The sequence below is a fragment of the Lepidochelys kempii genome, chromosome 24, assembly GCF_965140265.1.
Source record: "Lepidochelys kempii isolate rLepKem1 chromosome 24, rLepKem1.hap2, whole genome shotgun sequence".
Lineage (NCBI taxonomy): Eukaryota > Metazoa > Chordata > Testudines > Cheloniidae > Lepidochelys > Lepidochelys kempii.
In genome coordinates this window covers 11567327-11588002 of record NC_133279.1, presented here as the reverse complement: position 1 = coordinate 11588002, position 20676 = coordinate 11567327, and the positions used below count along the sequence as shown (strand labels likewise).

At 49.3% G+C, this 20676-nt stretch overlaps 1 protein-coding gene across 1 annotated transcript; it reads left to right on the top strand.

Moving 5' to 3' along the window:
• Positions 1 to 15613: 15613 nt before the first annotated feature.
• LOC140902463 (uncharacterized) lies at positions 15614 to 20288 on the top strand. The gene is made up of 2 exons (XM_073322557.1): positions 15614 to 15806; positions 16183 to 20288. The coding sequence occupies exons 1-2, from the start codon at positions 15663 to 15665 to the stop codon at positions 17125 to 17127; spliced, it is 1089 nt and encodes a 362-aa protein (XP_073178658.1). The 5' UTR covers positions 15614 to 15662; the 3' UTR covers positions 17128 to 20288.
• The last annotated feature ends 388 nt before the right edge of the window (positions 20289 to 20676 follow it).

Sequence of the window (20676 nt, the reverse complement as noted above, 5' to 3'; positions counted from 1 at the left end):
AGGGTTGGAAGGGACCTCAGGAGGTCATCTAGTCCAACCCCCAACCTGCTCAAAACAGGACCAATCCCCAACTAAATCATCCCAGTCAGGGCTTTGTCAAGCCTGACCTTAAAAACTTCTAAGGAAGGAGATTCCACCACCTCCCTAGGCAACGCATTCCAGTGTTTCACCACCCTCTTTGTGAAAAAGTTTTTCCTAATATCCAACCTAAACCTTCCCCACTGCAACTTGAGACCATTACTCCTCGTTCTGTCATCTGCTACCACTGAGAAGAGTCTAGAGCCATCCCCTTTGGAACCCCCTTTCAGGTAGTTGCAAGCAGCTATCAAATCCCCCCTCATTCTTCTCTTCCGCAGACTAAACAATCCCAGTTCCCTCAGCCTCTCCTCATAAGTCATGTGTTCCAGTCCTCTAATCTTTTTTGTTGCCCTCTGCTGGACTCTTTCCAATTTTTCCACATCCTTCTTGTAGTGTTGGGCCCAAAACTGGACACAGTACTCCAGATGAGGCCTCACCGGTGTCGAATAGAGGGGAACGATCACGTCCCTCGATCTGCTGGCAATGCCCCTACTTATACACCCTCCAAAATGCCATTGGCCTTCTTGGCAACAAGGGCACACTGCTGACTCATATCCAGCTTCTTGTCCACTGTAACCCTTAGGTCCTTTTCTGCAGAACTGCTGCTTAGCCAGTCGGTCCCCAGCCTGTAGCAGTGCATGGGATTCTTCTGTCCTAAGTGCAGGACTCTGCACTTGTCCTTGCTGAACCTCATCAGATTTCTTTTGGCCCAATCCTCCAATTTGTCTTGGAGTTTATAAGCCTATGACCAGGCTGGCTGATGATACCTGTAGAACCTATCCTTCCTCCTCTCCTGTGCTGGTTGGGCAGGGTCCTGGGGAGGTGGCTTGGGGCAGCCTTTCCCTGTGGTTCTGAGCAAGGGCACCACGGAAAAGGAGGCTGCAATGGGACGGACTTAGGTTGCCGAAGTAGATACCTTTGATGTCAGGGCTTCCCTGAGCAATGTATGTCCATGCTGAGTTCCCAACAGCAGTAGTAGACCCGGAGCTCAGCAGCGGCATGGCGTCTGCCCTGGCTGGAGCAGTCAGGGATAGAGCTGACCAAATAATGGATTTTTGATTCAGGGCCAAACCCCTAAATCTGAAAAAATCTAGTTCAATTCGAACCAAAACCAATTTCATTTTTATATTCAGAAAAACTTAGAAAAGCAGTTTGTTTTGAATGGACTGAAACGTTTCTGGTAAACGCAAAACTTTTTTTTTTAGTTTTTCGTTTTGATTCTGCCATTTTCAGGTGTTTTGCACCCTTTTTTGCCAAATATGAAACTGAAATGCTGTTTCAAAATTAAAAGTTGAAATAAAATGCTTTGACTTTTTTTAAACATATTTTCAGATTTTTTCAGCAAAACTATTAAATAAATTTGATCCAAATTCATGAATATTTTTGGAGCCCTGAGAAATGCATTTTTTTCAGCAAAATTTCTATTTGCCAAAAAATTCACCTCACCTTAGTCTGGAGGGTGTTAAACTAATAAAAGGGGAGAACAAATAGACTTTTGTTAGCACAAAATCGAGATGCTGAGAACAAAATTAACCAAGAAACAAAATAAATTCTTGAATTGCCTAGACACTAATGCTAGGAGCCTGGGTAACAAACGAAGAAATGGAATTGCTCTTTTAAGCCCATAAATTTGATCTAGTTGGTATTACGGAAACCTAGAGGGCTGATTTGCATGATTGGAATATTAAATTAACTGGTTACAACCTATTTAGGAAAGCTCATGTGGGCAAAAGGGGAGCGGGAGTGGCACTCTGTCAAAAATGGCATTGCCTGTCTCCAAGCCACTGGCAATTCAGAAGAAAATGACGTTGAATGCTTAGGGATCAATGTCCTAACAGATAAAGCACAAGATGGGGTACTGACCCACAAATCACACTAGGGAACAGGATGCATAGGCTGCTGAGGACCATTGCACCAGCCAGAGTGACCAACCATTGATAAAAGAAAAGGAGTACTTGTGGCACCTTAGAGACAAACAAAAGTATTTGAGCATAAGCTTTTGTGAGCTACAGCTCACTTCACGAAAGCTTATGCTCAAATAAATTTGTTAGTCTCTAAGGGTATGTCTACACTACGAAATTAGGTCGAATTCATATAAGTCGGTTTTTTAGAAATCGGTTTTATATATTTGAGTGTGTGTGTCCCCACAGAAAATGCTCTAAGTGCATTAACTCGGCGGAGTGCTTCCACAGTACCGAGGCAAGCGTCGACTTCCGGAGTGTTGCACTGTGGGTAGCTATCCCACAGTTCCCGCAGTCTCCGCCGCCCATTGGAATTCTGGGTTGAGATCCCAATGCCTGATGGGGCTAAAACATTGTCATGGGTGGTTCTGGGTACATATCGTCAGATACCTGTTCCCTCCCTCCCTCTGTGAAAGCAAGGGCAGACAATCGTTTCACGCCTTTTTTCCTGAGTTACCTGTGCAGACGCCATACCACGGCAAGTGTGGAACCCGCTCAGCTCACTGTCACTGTATGTCTCCTGGGTGCTGGCAGACGCGCTACTGCATTGCTACACAGCAGCAGCAACCCATTGCCTTGTGGCAGCAGACGGTGCAATAGGACTGGTAGCCGTCATTGTCATGTCCGAGGTGCTCCTGGCTGCCTGTGTGAGGTCGATCAGGAGCGCCTGGGCAGACATGGGCGCAGGGACTAAAATTTGGAGTGACTTGATCAGGTCATTCTCTTTAGTCCTGCAGTCAGTCCTATTGAACCATCTTATGGTGAGCAGGCAGGTTATATGGATTGCTAGCAGTCCTATTGCATCATCTTCTGCTGGGCAGGCAAGAGATGAGGATGGCTAGCAGTCCTATTGTACCATCTTCTGCCAAGCAGCCATGAGATGTGGATGGCATGCAGTCCTTCTGCACCATCTGCTGCCAGCCAAAGATGTAAAAGATAGATGGAGTGGATCAAAACAAGAAATAGACCAGATTTGTTTTGTACTCATTTGCAAACCCCCCCCTCCCGCTCCCCATCTAAGGGAGTCATTCCTCTAAGTCACTCTGCAGTCACTCACAGAGAAGGTGCAGCGAGGTAAATCTAGCCATGTATCAATCAGAGGCCAGACTAACCTCCTTGTTCCAATAAGAACAATAACTTAGGTGCACCATTTCTTATTGGAACCCTCCGTGAAGTCCTGCCTGAAATACTCCTTGATGTAAAGCCAACCCCTTTGTTGATTTTAACTCCCTGTAAGCCAACCCTGTAAGCCGTGTCATCAGTCGCCCCTCCCTGCGTCAGAGCAACGGCAGACAATCGTGCATCTGAGTTGAGAGTGCTGTCCAGAGCAGTCACAATGGAGCACTCTGTGATAGCTCCTGGAGGCCAATACCGTCGAATTGTGTCCACAGTACCCCAAATTCGGCCCGGCAAGGCCGATTTAAGCGCTAATCCACTTGTCAGGGGTGGAGTAAGGAAATCGATTTTAAGAGCCCTTTAAGTCAAAATAAAGGGCTTCATCGTGTGGACGGGTGCAGGTTTACATCGATTTAACGCTGCTAAATTCGACCTAAAGTCCTAGTGTAGACCAGGGATAAGGTGCCACAAGTACTTCTGTTCTTTTTGCAGATACAGACTAACACGGCTGCTACTCTGAAACCAACCATTGATGGCATCACACCAGGTATCATGTAGTGAAGATCCCAGATCTGGCTCAATCCTGAGAATCCATGAATCTCTAGGACAATTCTGCAGGCAGCACCAGGCAGTGTGCACCTCTTTGTGCATCAATAGAGAGTTTCAGAGCACAGTGTGCTGGAGGAGATGTGCAGGTTCCTTAAGTGCCTGTCTATAATATATAGGCAAAAAGGCTGTGTGATCATGCGGGACTTCAGTTTGAGTGACATAAGCTGGAGGTCTCATGCTGCTGCTGCTAAAACATCCTTGGAATTTCTAAATATTATAGATGACAATTTCCCAACTCAGAATCGTGGCATCCAACTTGGGGGAATTCTTTATTAGACCTCATCTTGACAGATGAAGAAAAACTGATCATAGAATCATAGAATATCAAGGTTGGAAGGGACCTCAGGAGGTCATCTAGTGCAACGCCCTGCTCAAAGCAGGACCAATCCCCAACTAAATCATCCCAGCCTGGGCTTTGTCAAGCTTGACCTTAAAAATATCTAAGGAAGGAGATCCCACCACTTCCCTAGGTAATGCATTCCAGTGTTTCACCACCCTCCTAGTGAAAAAGTTTTTCCTAATATCCAACCTAAACCTCCCCCACTGCAACTTGAGACCATTACTCCTCATTCTGTCATCTGCTACCACTGAGAAGAGTCTAGAGCCATCCTCTTTGGAACCCCCTTTCAGGTAGTTGAAAGCAGCTATCAAATCCCCCCTCATTCTTCTCTTCTGCAGATTAAACAATCCCAGTTCCCTCAGCCTCTCCTCATAAGTCATGTGTTCCAGGCCCCTAATCATTTTTGTTGCCCTCCGCTGGACTCTTTCCAATTTTTCCACATACTTCTTGTAGTGTGGGGCCCAAAACTGGACACAGTACTCCAGATGAGGCCTCACCAATGTCGAATAGAGGGGAACGATCACGTCCCTCGATCTGCTGGCAATGCCCCTACGTATACATCCCAAAATGCCATTGGGCCTTCTTGGCAACAAGGGCACACTGTTGACTCATATCCAGCTTCTTGTCCACTGTGACCCCTAGGTCCTTTTCTGCAGAATTGCTGCCGGGCCATTCGGTTCCTAGTCTGTAGCGGTGCATTGGATTCTTCCGTCCTAAGTGCAGGACTCTGCACTTGTCCATGTTGAACCTCATCAGATTTCTTTTCGCCCAATCCTCTAATTTGTCTAGGGCCCTCTGTATCCTATCCCTACCCTCCAGCGTATCTACCTCTCCTCCCAGTTTAGTGTCATCTGCAAACTTGCTGAGGGTGCAATCCACACCATCCTCCAGATCATTAATGAAGATATTGAACAAAACCGGCCCCAGGACCAACCCTTGGAGCACTCCACTTGATACCGGCTGCCAACTAGACATAGAGCCATTGATCACTACTCGTTGAGCCTGACAATCTAGCCAACTTTCTATCCTCCTTACAGTCCATTCATCCAGCCCATACTTCTTTAACTTGCTGGCAAGAATACTGTGGGAGACCGTGTCAAAAGCTTTGCTAAAGTCAAGGAACAACAGGTCCACCGCTTTCCCCTCATCCACAGAGCCAGTTATCTTGTCATAGAAGGCAATTAGATTAGTCAGGCATGACTTGCCCTTGGTGAATCCATGCTGACTGTTCCTGATCACTTTCCTCTCCTCTAAGTGCTTCAGAATTGATTCCTTGAGGACCTGCTCCATGATTTTTCCAGGGACTGAGGTGAGGCTGACTGCCCTGTAGTTCCCAGGATCCTCCTTCTTCCCTTTTTTAAAGATGGGCACTACATTACACTGATCACAGAACTAAAAATTGGTAGTAGCTTAGATTTAAGGGATCATGGTTTGATTGTTATGTGCAAACAGAATAAGTTCAGACCAGGGATATATATATATTCTTGGTGCTTTAAAGGGCCAGTTTCACAAAACTGAAAACAATTATGAGCCAAATCAATTGGGAGAAAGAATTTAAACTGAAAAATGTGAATGATAAGTGGGAACTTTTGAAGATTTGAACTAGATGCTCAAAAAGACACAATCCCCGAACTGAGAAAGAAGCCCACACTCATTTAAAAAAAAAAAAAAACTGGCTTGGAAGATAAGTAGGAAGGCAATAAAATTAATTAATTACAATTAAAATAAAACAATATATAACAAAAAGAAAAAAGGGGAAGTTAATAGTAATGAATATAAATCAGAAGCTAGAAATTGTAGAAAATTAATAAGGGGAGTAAAAGGACAGCAGGAGCCCTCTATGGTCAGAAAGGGTTTTTAAGTATATTAAGAACAAAAAGAATTCTAACTATGGTATTGGTCCATTACTAAATGGAAATGGTAGAATTATCAATAATGCAGAAAAGATGGAAGTGTTCAATAAATATTTCTGTTCCATATTTGGGAACAAAAAATAGGTGGTGCAGATATATCATAGATCAATGAAACCCATTCCATTCCAACAGTAACTCAGGACGATGTTAAACAGTAGCTTTTAAAGCTAAACATTTTAAAATCATAGAATAGAATATCATAGAATATCAGGGTTGGAAGGGATCTGAGGAGATCCAGATAACCTGTGCCCAAGAGTTTTAAAAGAGCTGACTGAGGAGCTCACAGGACCATTAATGTTGATTTTCAATAACTCTTAAAACAGTCAGGAAGTTCCAGAAGACTGGAAGAAAGCTAATGTGCCAATATTTTAAAAGGGTAAATGGGATCAACCTAGTTAATTATAGGCCTCTCAGCCAGATGTCAATCCCAAGCAAAATAATGGAATGGTTTACACAGGACTTAATTAATAAAATAATAAAACTATGGAATGGTTTACACATTCCATAAAATAATAAAATTATGGAATGGTTCCACATTCCATAAAATAATAAACACAGTCCATAAAATAATAAAATTATGGAATGGTTTACAAAATAACGGAATGGTTTACACAGTACTTAATTAATAAAATAAATAAAATAATAAATTAATAATAATTAATGCACATCAACATGGGATAATGGAAAATTGATTCTGTCAAACTAACTTGATATCTATTTTTGATGAGATTTTATATTTGATTATAAAAGTAGTAATAGCATTAATGTAAAACACTTACTCTTCCGTAAAGCATTCTGCACAATATTTTGATTAAAAACTAGACTGATGCAAAATTAACACAGCATACATTAAATGGATTAAAACCTGGCTAAATGACAGTTCTAAAAATGTAACTGTAAACAGGGAATCATCATCTAGCAGCTGTGTTTCCATTGGGTTTCTGTTGGGATCAGTTCTTACCCATACATGATTTATCATCAATGACCTGGAAGAAAACATAAAGTCATCACTGATAACGTCTGCAGATGAAAGAAAGATTGGGGGCATAGTAAGCAATGAAGAGGACAGGTCACTGATTGTAAATGAGTGGCATCCTCCTTGGCGCCCCCTCATGGCCATAGGGAGCAGTACATGTGGACTCTCGCCTCAGTTTCCCTCTTTAGCAACCCAAAGGACTCCACTTCAGACTCTTACTTACAATACCCCACCTGGGGGGCAGTTTATTACAAAAACCCTGTGCAAATAGTCTATAACAAAAGTCCCAAAACATAGTCCATATAACCCCAGTGCATAGTCCTTGTTCTCACTGTACCCCACGTCTTCCATCACACCTAGGCTTCTCATCCATCCTCTTTCAGCCCTCTGCCAGATCAGCCAGCCCAACCCTTCTGTCTGGGGTGCAAGCAAACAATATGTGCTTTAAGATGGCAAAATGTAAATGCATCCATCTAGGACTGAAGAATGTCAGCCATGCTTACAGAATGGGAGGGGGGGCTCAATCCTGGGAAGCAGTGACTCTGAAAAGGATTTGGAGGTGCTAGTGAATAATCAGCCGAACACGAGCTCCCAGTGTGATACTGTGGCCAAAAGGGCTTGTGACAGGTTGGATCACAGAAACCCCCTGGGAGCTGCCATCTGATATGCCAAGACTACTTCTGCTCCTGCTTTCCTGCCCTGTCAGCTTAGGACTTCAGTGCCCTGCCTGGTTTGAGCCAGACCCGCTAGCCTGCTTCAAACCCAGACCCAGGGTCTGAACCACGTGCCCTAACAGCTGTAGGCTTAACTGAAAGCACCTTACAGAAGTATTCCTGTCTTTAACACTCGGATACCCAACTCCCAATGGGGTCCAAACCCTAAATAAATCTGTTTTACCCTGTATAAAGCTTATAAATTGTTCACCCTCTATAACACTGATAGAGAGGTATGCACAGCTCTCCCCCCCCCCAGGTATTAATGCATACTCTGAGTTAATTAATAAGTAAGAAGTGATTTTATTAAATACAGAAAGTAGGATGTAAGTGGTTCCAAGTAGTAACAGACAGAACAAAGTGAATTACCAAGCAAAATCAAATAAAACATGCAAGTCTAAGTCTAGTACAGTAATAAAAACTGAATACAAATAAAAATCTCACCCTTAGAGATGTTTCAATAAGTTTCTTTTACAGACCGGACACCCTCCTAGTCTGGGCAGAATCCTTCCCCCTGGTACAGCCCTTGTTCCAGCTCAGGTGGTAGCTAGGGGATTTCTCATGATGGCTGCCTCCTTTGTTCTGTTCCACCCACTTATATATCTTTTGCATAAGGTGGGAATCCTTTGTCACTCTGGGTTCCCACCCCTCCTTCTCAGGTTAAAGATGGATTCCAGTTCAGGTGACATGATCACGTCACTCTAAGACTTCATTACTCATTTGCCAGCTCACAGGTATACAGGAAGACTTACAAGTAAAACAGATTTCAGAGTAACAGCCGTGTTAGTCTGTATTCGCAAAAAGAAAAGGAGTACTTGTGGCACCTTAGAGACTAACCAATTTATTAGAGCCATCTACAGTCAATTGTCCTGGCAAATGGGAGCCATTAAGCTTCCAAACCACCATTAATGGCCCACACTTTGCATAACTATAATAGGACCTCTTAGTTATATTTCATATTTCTAGTTTCAGATACAAGAGTGATACATTTATACAAACAGGATGACCACACTCAGTAGATTATAAACTTTGTAATGATACCTGACAAGAGACCTTTTGCATGAAGCATATTTTAGTTATATTATATTCACATTCATCAGCATACTTTCATAAAATCATACAGAGTGCAACGTCACAGGGCTAATGCGACTCTTGGCTGTGTAAGCAGAGGAATATCAAATGGGAGCAGAGAGGTTATTTTACATCTATATCTGGCACCTGTGCGACTGCTGCTGGAACACCGTGGCCAGTTCTGGTGTCCACAATACAAGAGGGATGTTGATAAACTGGAGAAGGTTCCTTGGGGCGGCAATGAGAATGGGCAGCAGTCCGTGTTCCGCAGCGGCAATTCAGCTGCAGCTCGGCCACTGTTGCGGCAGTGGCAATTCGGCGGCTGCTACTTGGGGCAGCAAAATAGGTAGGGCTGACTCTGGCTAGGCGAATGAATAAGGGGTTGGAAAACCTGCCTGCTAGTGACAGACTCCAGACGCTGAGTCTCTTTAGCGTAACTGAGAGAAGGCTAAGGCGACTTAACCATGGTTTTTAAGAACCACTGTGGGTCACGGTGGATTCTCCATCACTGAACATCAAGACTGGACGTTTTACTAAACACTACGCTCCAGTTCAAATGGGAATTAACTCCGGGAAGCCCTGCGGCCTTTGCTGTAAAGGGGCTCAGATCAGCTGATCACACCGGTCCCTTCTGGCCTTATAACCATATCTGCACCAGCGGGGCCCACCTAGCAGCCACCGATCTCCAAGCACCTTGCAGGCAGTAGAGAGTGCGGCTTGCGCGGGTGCCGGCCTCCTCCCACCCATTTCCTGGAGCAGCGGGGCTGTGGGCCGAAGGGACCCGGGAGTGCAGCAGCGAGGGTGGGCGGGGAGGCCAGCAGGGGGCGCTGCAGGGCAGGTTTGCAGCGATTTGCGCAACGGGGTGCGGGGGCCGTGCGGGGCTCAGCAGCGGCTTCTGGGGGGCGGGGGTAGCGCCATGCTCCAGCGGCACTGCCAGCCCCGCGCGGCCCAGCAGCGACCCCGCCCAGGAGAGCGACAGCCCGGCGCGGCGCTGCCGGCCTGCGCTGCAATACGCTGGCTCCAGCCAGGCAGGGAGGCGGGGCTGGGATCGTCAGCGCAAAGGAGAAGGGCCAGGCTCAGCCCCCCCGCCTTGATTCTAGTGCCCTGGTTAGCTCCTCCCCCTCCCCCCTCTGGCAGCTGGGTGAGAATCTTCCCCCCCCCCCCCCGCCGGGTGATTCCCTCCCCCCTGAGAGAGCTGGGTTAGACCCTCCCCCTTCTGACAGCTGGTTCCTTTTCAGACCCCGCTTTATTTAAAGCTCCCAGGGAGAAAGCAGCCTTTGGCCGGGCTTTGCAATGTATGCCTGGCTCTTACCTGCCCCTGACAGTGCGATAACCGCTGGGTGTCCTACCCCACCACTGTATGTCACCCCTTCGGGTGGTTCCCAGCAGGGTGGGAGGTTTGAAGGGGGTGGAGGCGGGGTGTTGGAGAGGCCAGAAGCTGGGGAAGTGGGTTTTGGAGGGGTAGGCTGGGGTGGGGGGTCAGAGAGGGGTAGACTGAGGTGGGGGGGAGTTGGGGAGGTAGGCTGGGGATCAGAAAGGAGCAGGGGGTCAGAGATGGGTAGGCTGGGGCAGGGGGTCATGGAGGGGTAGGTTGGGGTGGGGGGGTGGAGAGCAGTAGGCTGGGGAGGTGGGTCATAGAGGGGTGGACTGGGGCAGGGGGTTGGAGATGAGTTGGCAGGGATCAGAGAGGGGTAGGCTCAAGTGGGAGGTCGTGGAGGGGTAGGCTGGGGGTTGGAGAGGGGTAGGCTGGGGGGATAGACTGGGGTGAGGGGTCGGAGAGGGATAGGTTGGGGCAGGATGGTTGGAGATGGGTAAATTGGGGTGGGGAGTCACAGAGGGGTAGGTTGGGCGGGGTGTTGGAAAGGGGTAGACTGGAGCAGGAGTCCTATCTGGCTTCAAGATTAAGCTTGATAAGTTTATAGAGGAGATGGTATGATGGGATAACATGATTTTGGCAATTAATTGATCTTTGACTATTAGTGGTAAATAGGCCCAATGGCCTGTGATGTGATGTTAGATGGGGTGGGATCGGAGTTACTACAGGGAATTCTTTTCTGGGTATCTGGCTGGTGGGCCTTGCCCACATGCTCAGGGATCAGCTGATCGCCATATTTGGGATCAGGAAGGAATTTTCCTCCAGGGCAGATTGGCAGAGGCAGATTGGGGATTTTTCACCTTCCCCTGCAGCGTGGGTCATGGGTCACTTGCTGGAAGATTCTCTGCACCTTGAAGTCTTTAAACCATGATTTGAGGACTTCAATAGCTCAGACATAGGTGGGACGTTTATTGCAGGAGTGGGTGGGTGAGATTCGGTGGCCTGCATTGTGCAGGAGGTCAGACTAGATGATCACAATGGTCCCTTCTGACCTTAAAGTCTATGAGTCTATGAGGAGGTCGGAGAGGAATAGGCTCAGGCTGGGGGTCATGGAAGGGTAGACTGATGTAGGGGGGTTGGAGAGGGGTAGGCTGGGGTTGGAGAGGGGTAGGCTTGGGCTGGGGGGTTGGAGAGGGGTGGGCTGGGGCAGGGGTCAGAAAGGCATAGATTGGGGTGGGGGGTCAGAGAGGGGTAGGCTGGGGGGATAGGCTGGGGTGGGGGGTTGGAGAGGGGTAGGTTGAGTTTGGGGGTTTGGGGAGAGGTAGGTTGGGACAGGAGGGTTGGAGATGTGTAGACTGGGGCAGGGAATCATAGAATCATAGAATATCAGGGTTGGAAGGGACCTCAGGAGGTCATTCAGTCCAACCCCCTGCTCAAAGCAGGACCAATCTCCAATTAAATCATCCCAGCCAGGGCTTTGTCAAGCCTGACCTTAAAAACTTCTAAGGAAGGAGATTCTACCACCTCCCTAGGTAACGCATTCCAGTGTTTCACCACCCTCCTTGTGAAAAAGTTTTTCCTAATATCCAACCTAAATCTCCCCCACTGCAACTTGAGACCATTACTCCTTGTCCTGTCCTCTTCTACCACTGAGAATAGTCTAGAACCATCCTCTCTGGAACCACCTCTCAGGGAATTGTAGAGGGGTAAGTTGCGGGGGTCCAAGAGGGCTCAGCTGGGGTTGGGGGTTGGAGAGGGGTAGGCTGGGTTGGGGGAGGCCGGGGCGGAGAGGGGTAGACACTAGTTTATCAAAACTCCAGAGCAAACTCTGCCACTCCCACAGCTCCCCACTCACCTGCTGACACCTACCAGCCGGCAGGGCCGTGACCCCTAACTGCTCAGGGTGCCAGCCCAGCATCTCCCCCGCGGATGAGTCACTCCCACCCCCATCCCAGCAAGCCCCAGGCCTGCAGCACCCTGCCCAGCGATGCCACTCACAGCCCTGCACTGCAGGGACGTGTGCCCAGCTAAGGCCAACTGTCACCAGTTAGCGCCAGGGACACCAGTGAGAGCTGGGAACAGGGAGCCACAGAGCACAGGCCAAACCTCGAGAGGAGCCACTGCGACGCAGGGGGCAGAGGAGACAGGTTCAAGACACCCGAGGCAGTGCAAGACAGAGCTAGGTCCCCTCTCAGCACTGCAGCAAGGGGAGTTGGGGGGAGGGGCAGAGATGGTCTCACCCCACGGAGCAGCCCCCGCCCCACAAAGCCCACCCTGGGACATCTCGCCCCCTCCCCTGCAGGCTGCAGGGGCCGGCCCCATTGTTCGCTGGGACACTGTGGAGCATCTTCGGCCAGGGAGCTGCTATGGAACTGAGCTGCATGTAGCTGTGCGTTTGCACATGTATGTGAAGGGCTCTGTGTGCATCTCCCTGTGCATGCACTTACATACGCTCTTGTGAAACACACTTGTAAAGTGCTCAATCTCGGGTGGCTGAACGCCACTTGTCCCACACTTGTAAAGTGTGAGTCCTCCTCCTCTAGTGATTAGCCTGCATGGAGAACAGGCTAGTCACACCTGCACTCCCAGTGGGCGAGGCTGGTGCTGTGGTGCTGAAGTCCCAGACTTAAACCTGGCAGATAACCTGGGTGGGCTCATTACATGTCTGCTCACGTCTCTCCATGTACATGTGCATGTGTGTGTGCTGGTGTCCCAGCTTGTGCACGGGCGCATCTGTGATTGTGTGCAAGTGTCTCTGCATGGGTATGTGTGTCCTTCCCTGCACGTGCCCTGTGCATGCGTGTGTGTGTGACTCTGTGTGCATGAGTGCGAATAGCTGTGTGTCCCCGTGTGTGCGTGTGACTCTGTGTGCATGAGTGTGAATAGGTGTGTGTCCCCCTGTGTGCATGTGACTCTGTGTGCATGAGTGCGAATAGGTGTGTGTCCCCGTGTGTGCGTGTGACTCTGTGTGCATGAGTGCGAATAGGTGTGTGTCCCCCTGTGTGCGTGTGACTCTGTGCGCATGAGTGCGAATAGGTGTGTGTCCCCCTGTGTGCGTGTGACTCTGTGTGCATGAGTGCGAATAGGTGTGTGTCCCGCGTGTGCGTGTGACTCTGTGTGCATGAGTGCGAATAGGTGTGTGTCCCCGCGTGTGCGTGTGACTCTGTGTGCATGAGTGTGAATAGGTGTGTGTCCCCGCGTGTGCGTGTGACTGTGTGCATGAGTGCGAATAGGTGTGTGTCCCCATGTGCGTGTGACTCTGTGTGCATGAGTGCGAATAGGTGTGTGTCCCCGTGTGCGTGTGACTCTGTGTGCATGAGTGCGAATAGGTGTGTGTCCCCGCGTGTGCGTGTGACTCTGTGTGCATGAGTGCGAATAGGTGTGTGTCCCCCTGTGTGCGTGTGACTCTGTGTGCATGAGTGTGAATAGGTGTGTGTCCCCCTGTGTGCGTGTGACTCTGTGTGCATGAGTGCGAATAGGTGTGTGTCCCCGTGTGCGTGTGACTCTGTGTGCATGAGTGTGAATAGGTGTGTGTCCCCACGTGTGCGTGTGACTCTGTGTGCATGAGTGCGAATATGTGTGTGTCCCCACGTGTGCGTGTGACTCTGTGTGCATGAGTGCGAATAGGTGCGTGTCCCCCTGTGTGCGTGTGACTCTGTGTGCATGAGTGTGAATAGGTGCGTGTCCCCCTGTGTGCGTGTGACTCTGTGTGCATGAGTGCGAATAGGTGTGTGTCCCCTGTGTGCGTGTGACTCTGTGTGCATGAGTGCGAATAGGTGTGTGTCCCCTGTGTGCGTGTGACTCTGTGTGCATGAGTGCGAATAGGTGTGTGTCCCCTTGTGTGCGTGTGACTCTGTGTGCATGAGTGCGAATAGGTGTGTGTCCCCGCGTGTGCGTGTGACTCTGTGTGCATGAGTGCAAATAGGTGTGTGTCCCTCTGTGTGCGTGTGACTCTGTGTGCATGAGTGCGAATAGGTGTGTGTCCCCCTGTGTGCGTGTGTCATAATGCAGAGCTAGCACCACTGTTACCTTAACCCATGTATTTCATCTGCCTCACCATTTGGAGGGATGGACATGTCCCATGGCTCCACCCCTGTGGCATCCCCACTGAGTACTGCCCTAGTGCCCACAGGCCTGCTCTGGGGTCTCCACAGCCATCCTCTGCTAGTTATTGTCTGGAATGACAGTTATTGCATCTTTCCTGAGAGCTCGGCTCCTGTTGATTCTGTTATTAAACTCCCGGTTCTGGTCTGGTGATGATTTGTCCCCTGCAGGCCAGGGGAGGTTGGGTTCTGAGGCCAGTGAGTGATGGGCAGTCACACCACACTGAAGGGACTTATTAATCTGCAGGGTCATGAAGAAAAGCCCCAGAAGGGTCCAGGCTTTTAGCAGGATTAGAGTTTTAACTGGGCACCCTGTCCCATTCCTCTCAGGAATCCTGCAAACAGAGGCAGGCAGCCCCCCACCGGCTGACCCTGGGCTTCCCACTTGCCATCTGGTCAGGGCGAAGCCCCACTTGACACTGAGTGGAGGGTTCTTCCCAGAGAACAGGAGCTTGGGAACCAGCCCTGCATGCCTGCTGGAGGCAGCTTTGCTGCTGCTGGCGATGCTGGCTGCTGCAGCCTGTCCCAGCAAGGAGCATTGCTCAGTGGCTCTTGAGCATCCGCTGTCATTATTACTGCTATTTATCCTGTGAATTCCTGTAGCACTTTTTACCTCTCCGGCCTGAGCGCAGGTTTCTGGTGCTCGCTGGCTCCTCTGGGAGCATCAATCACAGGGGCTCTTGGGCAGCTTCAAGGCTGTTATTGGGTTGCCCTGCTGGGAGCCCAGGCCTATGTGGCAAGCCAGGCTCCTGGGTTAGCACAGTGGCAGGTCTGTGGCTGCACCCAGAGCGGGTTCTAGCCCAGGCTGGCGTTCCCCTGGCCCGCTGTGCTGGAGGCACCTGCTATAGGGAGGTGGGAGGGGCTTGTTCGAAAAAGGAAAGGAAATAAATAGGAATAAAAATTTAAAAATCATCTGTCAATCCCCCGGCCCTGCTCAGGACACCTTCACTCCCAAGTCCCTTGGCAGCGCTGGTGTTGGCCAGGCTGTCTGCTTGTCTCTGGGGGCTGCTAGGCCAGGCAGAGCTTCTATTTTTCTGTTAACACCTTTGAAACCTTTATGTTTGCAAACAAAAGCTCCTGAGGGTGATAGAGATTCGGTGTCATCCTGGTGCAGCCAGGCAGCTGGGAACAGCCTCTCTCAATGCTGTGTGCACTCTGAAGCCTAATGATTGCCATTTAAACTGCAGCTTCTCCTGCTGATCGTTGGAGCAGAAACCTCTGGCCACTTCAGGCACATCTTGGGTGGTGAGCCAACTGTGGGTTGTATAGAGCCATAGAGCTTAAGGCCAGAAGGGACCCCCGAATTACCCAGTGTGCCCTGCTGCAGAACTGCTCATTGAACAGCACCCACACACCACACACAGTAAACAGACCTAGGCCAAAGCATTTCACAGGCAGAGCCCAGGAGGGACCGAGGCACCAGCGGTGCCCAAGGCACCTACCCTGGCAGAGCATGGATTAGCTGAGATGTATGATCCCAGCCGGACACACACACACACACACACGCTGAGACATGCTGACTCACGCTCCGCGAACCAGCTGAGCGGCGGGGAACCAGCTGAGCAGCGGGGAACAGCAGAGCAGCACACAGCAGGAGTTTGCCTGGGATTGGTGAGTATCCGAGTGCATGTTTGCTGAGTGAGTATCCAGAGTGTGTGTTTGCTGGGAGGGCAGTTTGAAAGCCTGAGCGAGTGCCTGATTGGGTGGTAGCCTGCAGGGGGCGGGTATTGGGGCTGTCTGTTTGTTTGTTTCAGGGAAGCCTGGCTGTTTAAAAATAGTCAGAGCTCCGCAAACCAGCAGAGCAGCGAGGAACAGCAGAGCAGCACACAGCAGGAGTTTGCCTGGGAGTTCACCTGGAGGGAGCCCAGTGAGGCTTACATCTTGCCAACTTCTCTGAGGAAGCTCATAGTAGGAAGGTGATATGGAAGGGGGGGGTTCAGCTATTGTGACCTGCCCTGGATGTGCCATGTTTGTCTTTCTTCCACAGGACAGAAGCGACTTTGTCTGTACAAAGTGCAAGCTAGTATCCATATTGGAAGAGAAGATCGAAGATCTGGAGCTACAGATATCGACCCTGCGTTGCATACGAGAATCTGAGGATTTTCTGGACAAAAGTCAGGATATGCTTCTACGGGCACAAAGCTCTAAAGATTTAGAGCAGGTTGCACAGCGGAGCCAAGAGGCCAGTGAAGAAGCTTGGCAACATGTGACCTCCAGAAGAGGTAAGCGGAATGTCCGGGTACCAGCAACACAGACACAGGTAAGTAACCGTTTTCATGTTCTCTCCACAGGTATCGTTGCGGAGAGTGGACCAGATGATACATCTGGGGGGAGAAAGCAGAAGGAGACTCCGCTGGTTGGAAGACATGAGATGCTCTGTCCTGAGGTTGGGGCTTCCACGACCACCACTCCCAAGAGAAGGAGGCGGGTGGTGGTGGTCGGGGACTCTCTCCTCAGGGGGACTGAGTCATCTATCTGCCGCCCTGACTGGGAAAACAGAGAAGTCTGCTGCTTGCCAGGGGCTAAGATTCGTGATGTGACGGAGAGACTGCCGAGACTCATCAAGCCCTCGGATCGCTACTCCTTCCTGCTTCTCCACGTGGGCACCAATGATACTGCCAAGAATGACCTTGAGCAGATCACTGCGGACTACGTGGCTCTGGGAAGAAGGATAAAGGAGTTTGAGGCACAAGTGGTGTTCTCGTCCATCCTCCCAGTGGAAGGAAAAAGCCGGGGTAGCGACCGTCGAATCGTGGAAGTCAACGAATGGCTACGCAGGTGGTGTCGCAGAGAAGGTTTTGGATTCTTTGACCATGGGATGGTGTTCCATGAAGGAGGAGTGCTGGGCAGAGACGGGCTCCACCTAACGAACAGAGGGAAGATCATCTTTGCAAGCAGGCTGGCTAACCTAGTGAGGAGGGCTTTAAACTAGGTTCACTGGGGGAAGGAGACCAAAGCCCTGAGGTAAGTGGGAAAGCGGGATCCTGGGAGGAAGCACAGGCAGGAACGTCTATGAGGGGAGGGCTCCTACCTCATACTGAGAAAGAGGGGCGATCAGCGGGTTATCTCAAGTGCCTATATACAAATGCACAAAGCCTTGGAAACAAGCAGGGAGAACTGGAGGTCCTGGTGATGTCAAGGAATTATGATGTGATTGGAATAACAGAGACTTGGTGGGATAACTCACATGACTGGAGTACTGTCATGGATGGTTATAAACTGTTCAGGAAGGACAGGCAGGGCAGAAAAGGTGGGGGAGTTGCACTGTATGTAAGGGAGCAGTATGACTGCTCAGAGCTCCGGTACGAAACTGCAGAAAAACCTGAGTGTCTCTGGATTAAGTTTAGAAGCGTGAGCAACAAGGGTGATGTAGTGGTGGAAGTCTGCTATAGACCACCGGACCAGGGGGATGAGGTGGATGAGGCTTTCTTCCGGCAACTCGCAGAAGCTACTAGATCACACGCCCTGGTTCTCATGGGCTACTTTAATCCTGATATCTGCTGGGAGAGCAATACAGCGGTGCATAGACAATCTAGGAAGTTTTTGGAAAGCGTAGGGGATAATTTCCTGGTGCAAGTGCTAGAGAAGCTAACTGGGGGGGGGGAGCTTTTCTTGACCTGCTGCTCACAAACTGGGAAGAATTAGTGGGGGAAGCAAAAGTGGATGGGAATCTGGGAGGCAGTGAGCATGAGTTGGTTGAGTTCAGGATCCTGACACAGGGAAGAAATACGGACCCTGGACTTCAGGAAAGCAGACTTCGACTCCCTCAGGGAACTGATGGGTAGGATCCCCTGGGGGAATAACATGAAGGGGAAAGGAGTCCAGGAGAGCTGGCTGTATTTCAAGGAATCCCTATTGAGGTTACAGGGACAAACCATCCTGATGTGTCGAAAGAATATTAAATATGGCAGGCGACCAGCTTGGCTTAACAGTGAAATCCTTGCGGATCTTAAACATAAAAAAGAAGCTTACAAGAAGTGGAAGGTTGGACAAATGACCAGGGAAGAGTATAAAAATATTGCTTGGACATGTAGGAATGAAATTAGGAGGGCCAAATCACACCTGGAGCTGCAGCTAGCAAGAGATGTTAAGAGTAACAAGAAGGGTTTCTTCAGGTATGTTGGCAACAAGAAGAAAGCCAAGGAAAGTGTGGGCCACTTACTGAATGAGGGAGGCAACCTGTTGACAGAGGATTTGGAAAAAGCTAATGTACTCAATGCTTTTTTTGCCTCTGTCTTCACAAACAAGGTCAGCTCCCAGACTGCTGCGCTGGGCATCACAGCATGGGGAGTAGGTGGCCAACTCTCTGTGAAGAAAGAAGTGGTTAGGGACTATTTAGAAAAGCTCGACGTGCACAAGTCCCTGGGGCCGGACGCGTTGCATCCGAGAGTGCTAAAGGAATTGGCGGCTGTGATTGCAGAGCCATTGGCCATGATCTTTGAAAACTCATGGCGAACGGGGGAAGTCCCGGATGACTGGAAAAAGACTAATGTAGTGCCAATCTTTTAAAAAGGGAAAGAGGAGGATCCTGGGAAGTACAGGCCAGTCAGTCTCATCTCAGTCCCCAGAAAAATCATGGAGCAGGTCCTCAAGGAATCAATCCTGAAGCACTTACACGAGAGGAAAGTGATCAGGAACAGTCAGCATGGATTCACCAAAGGAAGGTCATGCCTGACTAATCTAATCGCCTTCTATGATGAGATTACTGGTTCTGTGGATGAAGGGAAAGCAGTGGATGTATTGTTTCTTGACTTTAGCAAAGCTTTTGACACGGTCTTCCACAGTATTTTTGTCAGCAAGTTAAAGAAGTATGGGCTGGATGAATGCACTATAAGGTGGGTAGAAAGTTGGCTAGATTGTCGGGCTCAACGGGTAGTGATCAATGTCTCCATGTCTAGTTGGCAGCCGGTATCAAGTGGAGTGCCCCAGGGGTCGGTCCTGGGGCCGGTTTTGTTCAATATCTTCATAAATGATCTGGAGGATGGTGTGGATTGCACTCTCAGCAAATTTGCGGATGATACTAAACTAGGAGGAGTGGTTGGTAGGCTGGAGGGCAGGGATAGGATACAGAGGGACCTAGACAAATTGGAGGATTGGGCCAAAAGAAATCTGATGAGGTTCAACAAGGATAAGTGCAGGGTCCTGCACTTAGGATGGAAGAACCCAATGCACCGCTACAGACTAGGAACCGAATGGCTCGGCAGCAGTTCTGCGGAAAAGGATCTAGGGGTGACAGTGGATGAGAAGCTGGATATGAGTCAACAATGTGCCCTTGTTGCCAAGAAGGCCAATGGCATTTTGGGATGTATAAGTAGGGGCATAGCCAGCAGATCGAGGGACGTGATCGTTCCCCTCTATTCGACATTGGTGAGGCCTCATCTGGAGTACTGTGTCCAGTTTTGGGCCCCACACTACAGGAAGGATGTGTATAAATTGGAGAGAGTCCAGCGAAGGGCAACAAAAATGATTAGGGGTCTGGAACACATGACTTATGAGGAGAGGCTGAGGGAACTGGGATTGTTTAGTCTGAGAAGAGAAGAATGAGGGGGGATTTGATAGCTGCTTTCAACTATCTGAAAGGGGGTTCCAAAGAGGATGGTTCTAGACTATTCTCAGTGGTAGAAGAGGACAGGACAAGGAGTAATGATCTCAAGTTGCAGTAGGGGAGGTTTAGGTTGGATATTAGGAAAAACTTTTTCACTAGGAGGGAGGTGACACACTGGAATGCGTTACCTAGGGAGGTGGTAGAATCTCCTTCCTTAGAAGTTTTTAAGGTCAGGCTTGACAAAGCCCTGGCTGGGATGATTTAATTGGGGATTGCTCCTGCTTTGAGCAGGGGGTTGGACCAGATGACCTCCTGAGGTTCCTTCCAACCCTGATATTCTATGATTCTAAGTACATATGATCCCAGCCAGGGAGAGACACACACACACGCTGAGAGTATGATCCCAGCCGGGGTGACACGGACGAACAGACACACACACACACAGACACAGACATATGATCCCAGCCGGGGACACACACACACATACACTGAGATATATGATCCCTGCCAGGGATACACACACACACACACACAAACACACACACACACAGAGGAAAACTACATCATAGGGGGGAAAATTCTCTTCACCCTGCAGGTGACTGGCTGAAGCCCTGATGCATGAGAATTTAGGAACATAAGACATGAACCAGAAGGGACCCTAAGAACTGCTGAGTCCTACCCTCCACCATCACAAGTAACCCCATCGTACAATCCCACTCATACATTTATCATGCTCTCTTTTAAAACTAGTCAGTGTCTTTGCCGCACAACTCCCATTGAGAGGTTGTTCCAAAAGCTGACTCCTCTGATGGTTAGAAACCTTCTAATGTCCAGCCTATGTTTGTTCATGGCCAGTTTATTCCCATTTGTTCTTGTGGCAACATTGTCCTTTAGCTTAAATAGTTCTTCTCCCTCCCTGGTGTTTACCCCCTATAG